Consider the following 12,192-nt stretch of genomic DNA (forward strand, 5'->3'; position numbering starts at 1 on the left):
CGAACGCGATCGACTTCAGGGTGAACGCGATCGTCTCCAAGCACAGGCGCTTAGCGAGCGCGAACAACTCCAAGCGCAACAACGGAGCGAAGAAGAGCGCACACGCCTGGAGATGAGACGCCTTCAGACGGAAGAGAATATGGCAAGAGACCGGGCCGACGCCCAGCGCGCCGCTGCCGGTGCCCAAAGAGAAGCAGATCTCACCAAGCGCGAAGTCGAGCGCGACAAGTTACAAGCGCAGCTAATGGAGCAGCTGATCCGCAAGGCAACACCCTCTCCCTCCGCCAGGGGTTCAAGGAACTCGTCGAGACAACAGTCAAGGGCAGCGTCTCCTCACCGAGCAAGCGACCCTGAACTTGACCAACAGACCGAGCCTATACCCCCCGCAGACCCCCTTCCCAGACCGGTCCAAGCGAGACCCAGCTACAAGGAAGGAGCGGCATACACTGCGGAGAAGCTAAATAAACGATTACAGGATCTGGAAGATCTGATAGAGGAAGAAGAGGGAGAGGAGGAGAACCAAGCCCGACGACAGCACAGTACTCCACCGGACCAGGAGGTCCAGTACAGCCCAGGCTATACCCCGCGGCGCTGCGCTACAGACCCCCGACTCTATTCACGGGTGAGCACGACGCACGACCAGCCCCGAGGAATAGCACCTGGACCAGCGGGCCGTGGTACCCTGTCAGTACCAGCCCACAGCGAGGCGCAAGAGGGGACTCGCCCAGGAGGTCTCTCCCCCAACGCTCGCCGATGTATCAGCCATCCACGGCATCATACATTGCCACGCCGTCATTTCCAGACTTCGCCTATGAGAGTCGAGCACAGTACACGGAGCTCCGGATGTGCTTAGAGACAATGATGGTGGATGTCGCTGATGAACGCCACAAGTATGCAATATTACTGAAGCACCTGAAAGTACCGCGAGCGCACAATATAGCGCTAGCCTATGCCACCTCTTCGACACCATATACAGCGGCCCTAGCGGCGCTGGACCAGAGATATGGACGTATATGGGATTACGTAATCCAAGAGATAAGGCATATTGATCGCCTACCCCCAGCCACAGACAATCGCTCATTAGACGACCTGTCAATCAAAGTGCAGTCCCTGGTAGGGATGCTGGGAGCGCAACGGGAAAAGGGCATGCATGAGCTATACGCCAACTCTAACGTCGAGAGGATTTTGGAGAAGATGCCACCCGCAAGACAAGAGCGTTTTAGGCGGCAGAGAGACTACCGGGATCCCAACGGCCCTGAACCATCCCTCCTTGATCTAGCCGACTTCCTGGCGAGAGAAGTCAGCAGCTTACGACTGGATACGTTCGGGCGGAGCACGCCAAGCTCCAGAGAGGGACCCAGGAGAATAAATGATGGAAGAAGATCGGTGACTGTCATGCACCAATCAGAGTCAGTACCGAGCAGTAAGAGCCACAGTACCCCCTCGAGAAAGGAGAAGTGGAAGATAGTGTGTCCCTACTGTGAGAAAGAACACTGGCTGTCACAATGTGACCTATTCACAAAGATGAATGCAGAAGAAGTGAGTCAATGGATAAAGTCCAACAGGCGCTGTTACCGATGTGCGCGACCACACATGGCAGCCGAATGCCGCCTAAAGAAAAGGTGCAGTCGGTGCGACGGAGCCCATCTAGATATACTACACGAAAGTAACAGAAGACGGCCTCCACCTGCACCATCGAGCGGCACCAAGGCAAGTGTCATGTACATTGACCCCGCCAGCAGCAGCGGCGCCCAAGTGCTCTTAAAGGTAGTCCGTGTGACATTGAGCTACCAAGATAAAGTCATGGACACTTACGCCGTCCTTGATGACGGGTCAGAGAAGACCCTTCTGCTCGCGTCCGCTGCGGCCCAGCTGGGACTGCGGGGGAGCAAGAACGAAATGACGATTCGGACAATAAGAAGAGATTTAAAGACGATAAAGGGCGAGAATGTCTCCTTCACTATCGCAGCAAACGGGCAGCCAGAGCGACGGTATAAGATTACAAATGCTTTCACCAGCCAAGAAATAGGACTATCGCAGTACACCTACCCGATCGCCAAGTTGATGGATAAATATGTGCACCTGCGACAACTACCTATCCCGCTCATAGACGGCGCTACCCCGACCCTGCTGATAGGCTCCGACCATGCAGAACTCATAGTCCCGATTGACCGGGTCCATACAGGACCCCGAGGCTGTCCTGCAGCAGTCGAGACCCGCCTAGGGTGGACCCTACAAGGCCCCCTCGCTAAATCTCTCAACCGAACAGCAGCCACTAGCTGCCTCCACTCCAGAACGACAGAAGAAGACACCACTCTCCTGCAGCATGTCGAGAGGCTATGGACACTAGAGACAATGCCCTTTAAGAACGAAAAGAAAGATATTCGTTCTAAAGAAGACATTTACGCCATCAACCTACTCGAGCAAGGGACAAAGAGAGTCACAGTCGGCGGAGTGATGAGATACGCAACTCCACTCCTGAGGCGAGAGGGAATGCCCACCTTTCACGCAAAGAAAGACGCCACGGAGCGCTATCTATTGAACACAGAGCGGCGCCTAGCCAAAGACCCCGCTCAAGAGCGTGTGTACCGCGCTGAGATTGAGAAGCTAATCACAGCGGGACACGTAACAAAGATTGACATTAAAGAGGCCGATCAGACGACCGAATCATGGTACGTGCCGCATCACAAGGTCCATCACAACGGCAAGGATCGCATTGTGTTTAACTGCAGCTACCAGATCGGATCCCAAAATCTGAATAAAGAGCTCTTGCCCGGCCCCACACTCGGCCCCTCCCTACTAGGCGTGCTACTGCGCTTCCGCCAGGACAAGGTGGCTATCAGCGGGGATATCAAAGGGATGTTCTTGCAGGTGAGACTAGTAGAGGAGGACAAGCCCCTGCTGCGGTTCCTATGGAGAGAGAGGATCGGAGATGAGAACCCAGCCATCTACCAGTGGGAAGTACTCCCCTTCGGAACCACATGCAGCCCGTGCTGTGCTATATTTGCACTACAGAAACACGTCGCAGAGGACCCAACAGCAGATGAAGAGGTCCAACACAGTGTGAAGAACAGTTTCTACGTGGACAACTGTTTACAAAGCGTTTCGACTCAAGAAGAAGCCGAGGCTCTCCTAATCAAGCTACGCGCCTCCCTGATCAAAGGCGGCTTTGATCTCAGGCAGTGGGCCAGCAGTGACCCGCACGTATTGCGCAGCCTCTCCCCCGCGGACAAGGCTGCCAGCAGCGAGACCTGGATGGCGACCATCCCAGGAGAAGCCCAAGAAATGACACTAGGACTAGTCTGGCGCTTCAAAACAGACTCGCTCCACTATAGACACAAACCCTTGGCTCCAGAGCAGGGAAGGTCGACGGCGATACCGACCACCAGACGGAGTGTGTACAGAACACTCGCCAGACAATATGACCCGTTGGGATGTATTCTACCTTACACCACCAGGGCAAAGATGATTGTACGAGCACTATCGGACAAGGACCAGGGCTGGGACGACCCAATACCCGCACACCTTGCCTCAACATGGAGAGAGTGGGAGACGGAACTCCGCTCACTCCCAGGCGTCAATATACGCCGCAGCTACTTCCCATCCACAGTGAGGCCAGAGACATGCGAGATTGATCTACACGTCTTCAGCGACGCCTCCGAAGTAGCCTATGGATCGGTGGCCTACTTGCGTGCCCAAGAGAAGGGAGGAAAGATACACACTGCTTTCATCCTGGCCCGCTCAAGAATAGCCCCACGTAAGCAACAATCTATCCCACGTCTAGAGCTCTGCGCAGCCCTAGCAGGAGCGCATCTAGCCACGTTAGTCCAACGTGAGCTCACCATTCCGGTGCACAGAACAATCTTGTGGTCAGATTCCACGACAGTACTCACATGGATCAAGTCTGATTCATGCAGATACAAAGTCTTCGTGGGAGTCAGAGTCACCGAGATTCAAGAGTTAACAGAAGCAGCGAGCTGGCGGTATGTGGACACCAAACACAACCCAGCTGACGTCATCACCCGGGGAATGTCTCTGGATGACCTTACCCGTCGCAACATCTACAGTGACGGACCAGAATTCCTCAAGCTCCCCGAACAAGAGTGGCCTACGCCCACCCCACGGGAAGCAAGTAACGAAGAGGCTGAGAACAAGAAACCTACGTTCTGTGGACTGAGCACAGTCGCCTCCACAGACCCCAACATAGATGACTGCATTACCCTAGAGAGTGCGCAGCAGAGGACATTCCTGTGGCACCACCCAGAGATTCAGTCCACCACTGACATGTCAGCAGCTGACTACGAAGAAGCAGAACTTCTTCTACTACAACGAGCCCAGAGAGACTCGTTCCCCGATGAGCTAGACTGTCTACGGGGAGGAAAGCCCGTCCCATCAGACAGCAGACTGCTCCACCTGGCACCCGAGAGTGACGCCCATAACCTCATCAGAGTGGGTGGTCGCCTGCGGAGAGCCCCCGATCTACCGGATGACATTAAGTACCCGATAGTCTTGAACAGCCGACACAAGGTCACAGAGCTGATCATAAAGAAATACGACGAGGATGTACACCACGCAGGAGCGGAGATCAGACGTCGTTATTGGATACTGCAAGGGAGAGAAGCAGTGCGGCGCTTCCAGCGAACCTGTCTAGACTGCCGTAAGTGGCGCGCGCAGCCCAGCATACCACGGATGGCTGACATACCTCCCTGTCGCCTCCGACTCGGCGACAAGCCATTCCACTCCACAGGCATGGACTGCTTTGGCCCGTTGTATATAAAGAGAGGAAGAGGAACCGAGAAGCGGTGGGGTATTGTATTCAAATGCATGACCACCAGAGCGATACATATCGAGCTCCTTCCGACCATGAGCACAGACTCATTCCTTATGGCCTTCCGAAGATTCACATCACGGAAAGGAAAACCGTCTACATTGTTGTCTGATCACGGGACAAACTTCAAAGGCGGAGAAAGAGAGCTGAGAGAGCTTCCAAGCTATGGGCCCAGAACTTAAGACCCACCTCGCTCCATCCCAGATTGACTTCCAGTTTAATCCCCCGAACGCACCCCACTTCGGTGGAACCTGGGAACGAGAAGTACGTTCTATAAAGACAGCCCTGTACGCCGTGCTTGGGGCCCAGACTGTGGCGGAGGAAGTCCTAATGACAGTCCTCACGGAGATCGAGGGAGTATTGAACTCAAAGCCCCTCGGTTACGTCTCCAGTGATGTAGCAGATGTCGACCCAGTCACCCCCAACACACTCTTAATGGGGCGGCTGGACCCCGCGCTACCCCAGACAATGTACAGGCCTGAAGAAGCGAACGGCCGAAGAATGTGGAGGTACAGTCAAGTACTAGCTGACAAGTTTTGGAGCAGCTTCCTACTCCACTACCTACCGTCTCTACAGACCCGCCAGAAGTGGGTAAAAGAGAGACAATTTGACAGAAGGAACAGTCGTCATGATTATCGACCAGTCACTACCCAGAGCTATGTGGCCGGCTGGCCGCGTAAGCAAAGTGATCACCGGTGCCGATGGCAAGGTCCGAGCAGCTGAAGTACTCGTCCAAGGGCGCACTTACACACGACCCGTGGCGAGGCTAATAGAACTGCCCCGACTCCCAGATACTATCGATGATGACCATGACCCCATGACTTTGTGAGTTGACTGACCCTTACAGCGGACCTTGAGTGGTAGACAGTGCGGTTAATCTGTCTCTGCTTAGCTAATTAGGTGGGACTAATTAGGGGGCGGCTGTTGTGAAGGATCAGATTAAACCGAATATATATATTTATTTATATATATATCTAAATAGTATTTGTATATCGTTTGATATCCCCTGTATATTCCTTGTACAATATGCACTGAATATCCCTTTAGTCTACTAAACAGCCCATAATAGTTTCATTCTACCATTGGACGAGAACCTGGCGCCATCAGCCATACCCCTAGGTTCAAGTTCAATCGTGCCGCCCAACATGTCGTGGCAAGCCCCGGTTCCGCGTAGGAATACGTCTGGCGAAATACGAATGGTACTATTTGTTCACAGCGCATATATATATGGCGCAAGTAAAGTAGAACTTTCTTTTAGTCCAGTTCTTTACCCTCCAACCGAGTAACAGACGCGAAGCCTCACCCACGACGCACGTGTGGTGTAGTAAGGCCTACTTGGCCTCAGAATAGGCATTGAGATATCGTGTGGATTAATAGTTGAATAGTCATAGTTTGGCACTATACCGTCGAGTTGGACGTATTCTATTAAGCTAATAATAGTCTATTTATGTATGGTGCATCGTGTCGGTTAGAGTTATAAAGTTATCAGTACCCCCATCGTTCCTGACGTTATCTGGACGCTTAACCAGGCTGGGCAGACCACTAGTGGTGCTTGCATCCGAGGAGCTCCGGGCCAGGGCGACTGGACCTGTATATTGGATTACTCTACCCGGACGACGGCGAGCCTTCCACGGCTTGGATTATGCTTTGGGTGCTTTGATTATTCCATGGATAACGGCCAACACTGCGGAGTGTTGGAACTACCCCCCGGAGAGGACTCCAGGTGAGACGGCGCTCTACACCAGTGAGGTCGCCTCACGTCTCTCCGTCGTGGACCGGCAGCTACCGTCCACCAGAGGGTCCAGCTGTATTCGTCTGCGGACCGAGGTTCTGTGGGCACCGTGTTCAAGACTTTGAATTCTCCCAAGAAACTGTCGGCCAGATGGGATACCGCCAGCGGCTTCTCTAACCCCCCCCTCCTACTGTCTTACAACCAGCGGGACACCCCCCCCCCCCCTTAGTGTATCCAGCTATAATCATTTAAGTACCATCGCTATAGTTTCCTAAAGAAACAGGTTGTATACTTACTCCCTGCGTAACCAGAGATTGGACATTCAATGTTGATTTACCTACGAATACTCATTTGCCATACAAGTGCATTTCAAATCATAAGTGTAAACAAGTGAACGTTGTATATACCTTTTGCTATATTAAATATTCGATTTGTACATTTGTGTGGACTTCGTTTCATCAGGTGGGAAAGTGTTCATCATATTTATATCATGTACTGGATGGCCAGAAGTTAAAGTACAAGAGGTAGTGGTTTAATAATACCATATCTAACAATACAGTCAGGGAATTGTACCCCTCAGTTACAACTACTATTACTACTACTACTACTACTGCTGCTGCTACTACTACTGTATTATACTTAGGGCTGACCTTCGAAGCTTTTTTTGGCAATCGAAGCTTCGGGGCCGAGCTTCGATTTTAATTCGAAGCTTCGAGAAAAAAAAAAAAAAAAAAATAATTTTTTTTTGTATCCTATGTTGTGGGACTTGTACAGCACTTTCGTAAACGTTGTTGTTTTTAAATGTGCTCTATAAATAAAGTGGGTTGGATTAATTAATTAAGTAGCCCCTTTCGTGACTGACGCATCCAACAAGGTTTCACTCGGCTGTGTGATTTAATTCAAGGTGGATCGCTGTTGTCGTTTGAACAACTTCAGATTTCATGGGAACTACCAATCCCCCAAATCAAGAATGTTTAAGATGAATGAAGTAAGATTTTGATTATTTGAAATATGGCCTGTGTAGACTAAACTATGCACAGAATTATGTCAGTCTACAAGGTCCGGATTCTACATGGTCCGGCAATGTAGACCTTGTAGACTCCACTACAGACCAATTATCAGTGAATGTTCATGCATTTTTAAGAAGGGCAACTTCCACAAAAAAACAAAGAACTCACCAAAACATCTCAGTAGCACCTTATCTAAATGTTATATTTCATATATGGAGATTCATATTTATTTATGTATTGCATGCATTTCTACATTTTATTTCCTATTTTGTTTATTCATCCCAGAATCTTTCTTTCTTATGTGTGGAATTCTACAAGGTGCACGCACACACACACACCTACACACACACCTACACACACACACACACACACACACACAGACACACACTTACATTTAGTCATTTAGCTGACGCTTTTATCCAAAGCGACTTACAAGTTCTGTACGACAAGACAGCAAGAAGGGTACAACTCTATCAGCTGAGTAACAATGTTCATCAAAGTGTTGCGTGTTACAGTGTAGGTTAGTTTATTAGGACAAGTGCATGACAGTAAGGTTAGTCACGGTTAGATTTTTTTTTTATTTTTTTTTATCATTTCAGATAATGGTTGAAGAAGTGAGTCTTTAGTCGACGGCGAAAGATTGGACGGGATTCGGCTGTCCTAACTGGGATGGGTAGTTCACACACACACACACACACACACACACACACACACCTACACACACACACAAAGCGAAGTAAAAAAAAAAAATTAAAATTTTTTTTTTCCTGAATTTTTTTTTTTTTTTTTTTTTTTTTAACTTCGATTTTTTTTTACTGTTCGAAGCTTGTGCCATCGAATCGAACGTTCGAAGCTTTGAAGCATTTAAGACAGCCCTAATTATACTGCTATATCACTACAGTAGTATTGTACCTGGCTATCAGCATGGGCGCTCCTTTAGACCACTCTTCGTGCACAGTGTCGTAGATCCAGACGTCTTTGGACACTCCGTTCTCGGAGCCGCGGCCTCCCGTCACGTACACCTTGCAGCCGATGGCGCAGGCGCTGAACTCCTTCCTGGGACTCGGCAGGTCGGCTTTAGGGATGATCTCCTTGGCTTTGTGGTCGACCTGGAGACACAGAGGTCATTAGCTGCTCTGTCATGTTGGTGATGCTGGGCAGGGAGGACTGTGGGGGGCGTCTGCTACCTGTCGTCTGCACAAACTGAAGCTGCTGAATATTCAAACACTGAAACTGAGCTGTACAAAATTATAGAATATGTCAATTCTATTTTAGGGTGGATTTCCCCTTTAACACATTCCCGGCCATTCGATTAGACAGGCCCCACTCTAGGACGCCAGCTTTTCATTACAACTTTTCACTGTGCGTGACGTTGTTTGTAGAGCTTTTTTATTATATCTATGTGTCCATTGTCATTGTCAATTGACAGTAGGGGTGGACGGTATGGTCTAAAATGTATATCACGGTATAATTTGAAGCATAGACGGTAACGGTATACATCACGGTATCAGTGTTTCCGTTTTTGCCTGATAGGCAGGCTATATAAATGACATCCTCAAGGCATGTAGATTTATAATATTTTAACTTAAAACTAGGCTACTTTTGCGTATACAGTCATTATATTCCAAATAAAATAAGTCCCGAGTCGAGACTCTGTGCTGCTCCCAACGAATCCCAATAGTATGCAACTGCAGAGCCGCAGAGTAGGGGCGCTTTCAGGTCCGGTCACAGGCCCGGCTCAACAGCGCCCCCCACCCAACGGCTGAATTGCCAATGGCTGAATTGGAGTACTGCACTGTGCCGGTACAGATGGGTGGGTTATGGTGGGTTATGTTGGATTCTGCGGCTCTGCAGCTGCATATGCTTCTCGCAAAATCCAGCATCCAGCCCCGCTGCCCAGCCGTCGTTATCAGAACACTACACACATATCATAATGTTCACAGCAAACTGTAGTTGATCACCAGGTATGTTTTATTAACGTAGAATAATTCATATAAGAAAAACGATAGGGAAATCTCTTACCTTTCTCCACTGGTTAAAAATGCCAGGAACTGAAATTGAAACTTGCTGTGCGCCGTGGTGATATGTGTTTATTATGAAATGACAATTGCGTGTTGACACGCCCACTGCGCGAAGCCTCCTAAATAACTTTTTCCAGTTTGCACATATCTATTATCTATGACTAATTCTATATATTTTTAGGGGCAAATGCGAGTGAAATAGTCGCGCTGTGGTTACATGACGTCATTGCTATTTTAGAGCTGCTCTACCGGTTACAAGGTATAGTCAAAATCCATACCGTAGAGCAAATTCATACCGTTTATACCGTATACCGTTTATACCGTCCACCCCTAATTGACAGTATAAAACTTCCCTTCAATATGCCATAAAGAAAAAAATTTCATCAATATGTTCTCGTTTTATAGCCTAATGAATATGCGCTCATATTATATGGGAATGATCTGGGATAATTCCTGCACAGCTAGTTATAAGGCGCTAAGTTAATAACGTTAAATCGATTGCCGTTTTGTCCCTACACAAGCTAGAGTTAAAAATCTAAATGCATATGATCGGTATCATGTTCCACCATGGATGCATGAAAGGGAGGGGCGGGGGAAGTTGTTTCTGATTATTGATTACCAATAACGGCATTAGTTATTACAACAACATACGCTGATCAGGGGGGTGGCTATGAGAACAAGGCCCGATCAGGCAGAAATGTACGTCAAATCGCTCTTACCTGATTCCAAAAAGAATTTCCCAGTTATTTGATCGCCATCTGGTAGATCGATATGTCCATTGGCTGATGCTATATTCCTTTACTGCATACTGAATTCGGCGTCGCAAAAAGTATTCCAGGCGATCGGGTGAAGCCCTCGGCTAACAGAAAAGTCCACCCGGAGCGAAAGAAAAGTGACACCAGGTCTGAAACAAGGATTACTGCATTCTCAAGACAGCGCCACTACCAGGATCTGGCCAGTACTGCACTTTCCAAGTCCCAATATGCCTTTCCCAGCCAAAATACAGCTCTGTGACAGTGAATAGGATATTAAAATCGAATAAAAGAAAAAACAAGTTAAACGCGTATATATGCGTGATTGGCCGTCAAGCGCTGGCTCCCAATCACGTATATATACGTGGATGGCCGGGAATGTGTTAAGGTTGTTAGAGATAGAGGTTAGGGAATGTACCCTCACAAGTATAGTAATAGACGCATTGTGTGTGTGTGTGTGTGTGTGTGTGTGTGTGTGTGTGTGTGTGTGTGTGTGTGTGTGTGTGTGTGTGTGTGTGTGTGTGTGTGTGTGTGGTACCTGGTAGATCTTGTCACACATGAAGGTCTGACCTCCCAGGATGAGCAGAGTGTGTCCTGCTTTGCGAGGTCGAGCACAGGGGTTGGTCACCACTCCATCATTCTGCAAGATCTTCTTCTTACACTGCAAGGCCTCCTCCACTATCAACCTGAGATGAGAAGAGGAGAGGAGAGGAGGAGAGTAAGAGAGGAGAGTAGGAGAGGAGAGTAAGAGAGGAGGAGAGGAGGAGAGGAGAGGGGGAGAGGGTGGGGGAGGGGAGAAGAGAGGATAGGAGAGAGGAGGGGAGAAGAGAGGAGAAGAGAAGGAGAGGAGAATAGAGAGAGAGGAGAAGAGAGGAGGAGAGGAGAGAGAGAGAGGAGAGGGAGAGAGGAGAGAGAGAGAGAGAGAGAGTGAAACCGGAAACTCCAGTACTATTGGTATCTTATATCTAAAACCAGACAACAAGACAACAGAGACAACAGTATAGTCTGTCTATAAAGACAACAAGACACCAGAGATCATAGTCTGTCTATAAAGACAACAAGACACCAGAGATCACAGTCTGTCTATAAAGACAACAAGACACCAGAGATCACAGTCTGTCTATAAAGACAACAAGACACCAGCGATCACAGTCTGTCTATAAAGACAACAAGACACCAGAGATCACAGTCTGTCTATAAAGACAACAAGACACCAGAGATCACAGTCTGTCTATAAAGACAACAAGACACCAGAGATCACAGTATGTCTATAAAGACAACAAGACACCAGAGATCACAGTCTGTCTATAAAGACAACAAGACACCAGAGATCACAGTCTGTCTATAAAGACAACAAGACACCAGAGATCACAGTCTGTCTATAAAGACAACAAGACACCAGAGATCACAGTCTGTCTATAAAGACAACAAGACACCAGAGATCACAGTCTGTCTATAAAGACAACAAGACACCAGAGATCATAGCATAGTCTGTCCATAAAGACTTATTCTTCCCACACATATCACTACACACACCAGGGAGTAATAGGTTGCTATGGGTTCACCCTGTCTTTAAAGAAAGAAAGAGTGAACCCGTATCAATCTATTATGCCCTAATGATGAAGGCTGTGCCACAACAATAAAGGCTTTTTCCAGGTGTCTTCTCCCAAAGACCCAAGAGCACCTGATGACTTCCTGTGAAAGCATTGCACTCACTAGAGCGCCTGGTTGAACTCCGCTGCCTAGCGTTCCAGTGGAACCAGGGAATCTCTTAATAACGTGACCTAAAAAGGAGTACTCTCGTCTCTTTTGGACGTTTTAGATACTTTTTTTTATCAATAACAGTCCT

At 48.6% G+C, this 12,192-nt stretch overlaps 1 protein-coding gene across 1 annotated transcript in view; it reads right to left on the reverse strand.

Annotated features, from left to right (window-relative positions):
- LOC311230101 (kelch-like protein 25) overlaps window positions 1-12,192 on the reverse strand; it is a 120,072-nt gene that overhangs the window by 70,454 nt on the left and 37,426 nt on the right. Inside the window, 3 exon segments of the mRNA XM_084316258.1 lie at window positions 8,467-8,476; window positions 8,482-8,679; window positions 10,882-11,029. Of these exon segments, the coding sequence (XP_084172384.1) occupies window positions 8,467-8,476; window positions 8,482-8,679; window positions 10,882-11,029 (356 nt within the window).

The sequence above is a fragment of the Notolepis coatsorum genome (assembly GCF_963971535.1).
Source record: "Notolepis coatsorum genome assembly, chromosome: 6".
In the NCBI taxonomy this organism is placed as follows: Eukaryota; Metazoa; Chordata; class Actinopteri; order Aulopiformes; family Paralepididae; genus Notolepis; species Notolepis coatsorum.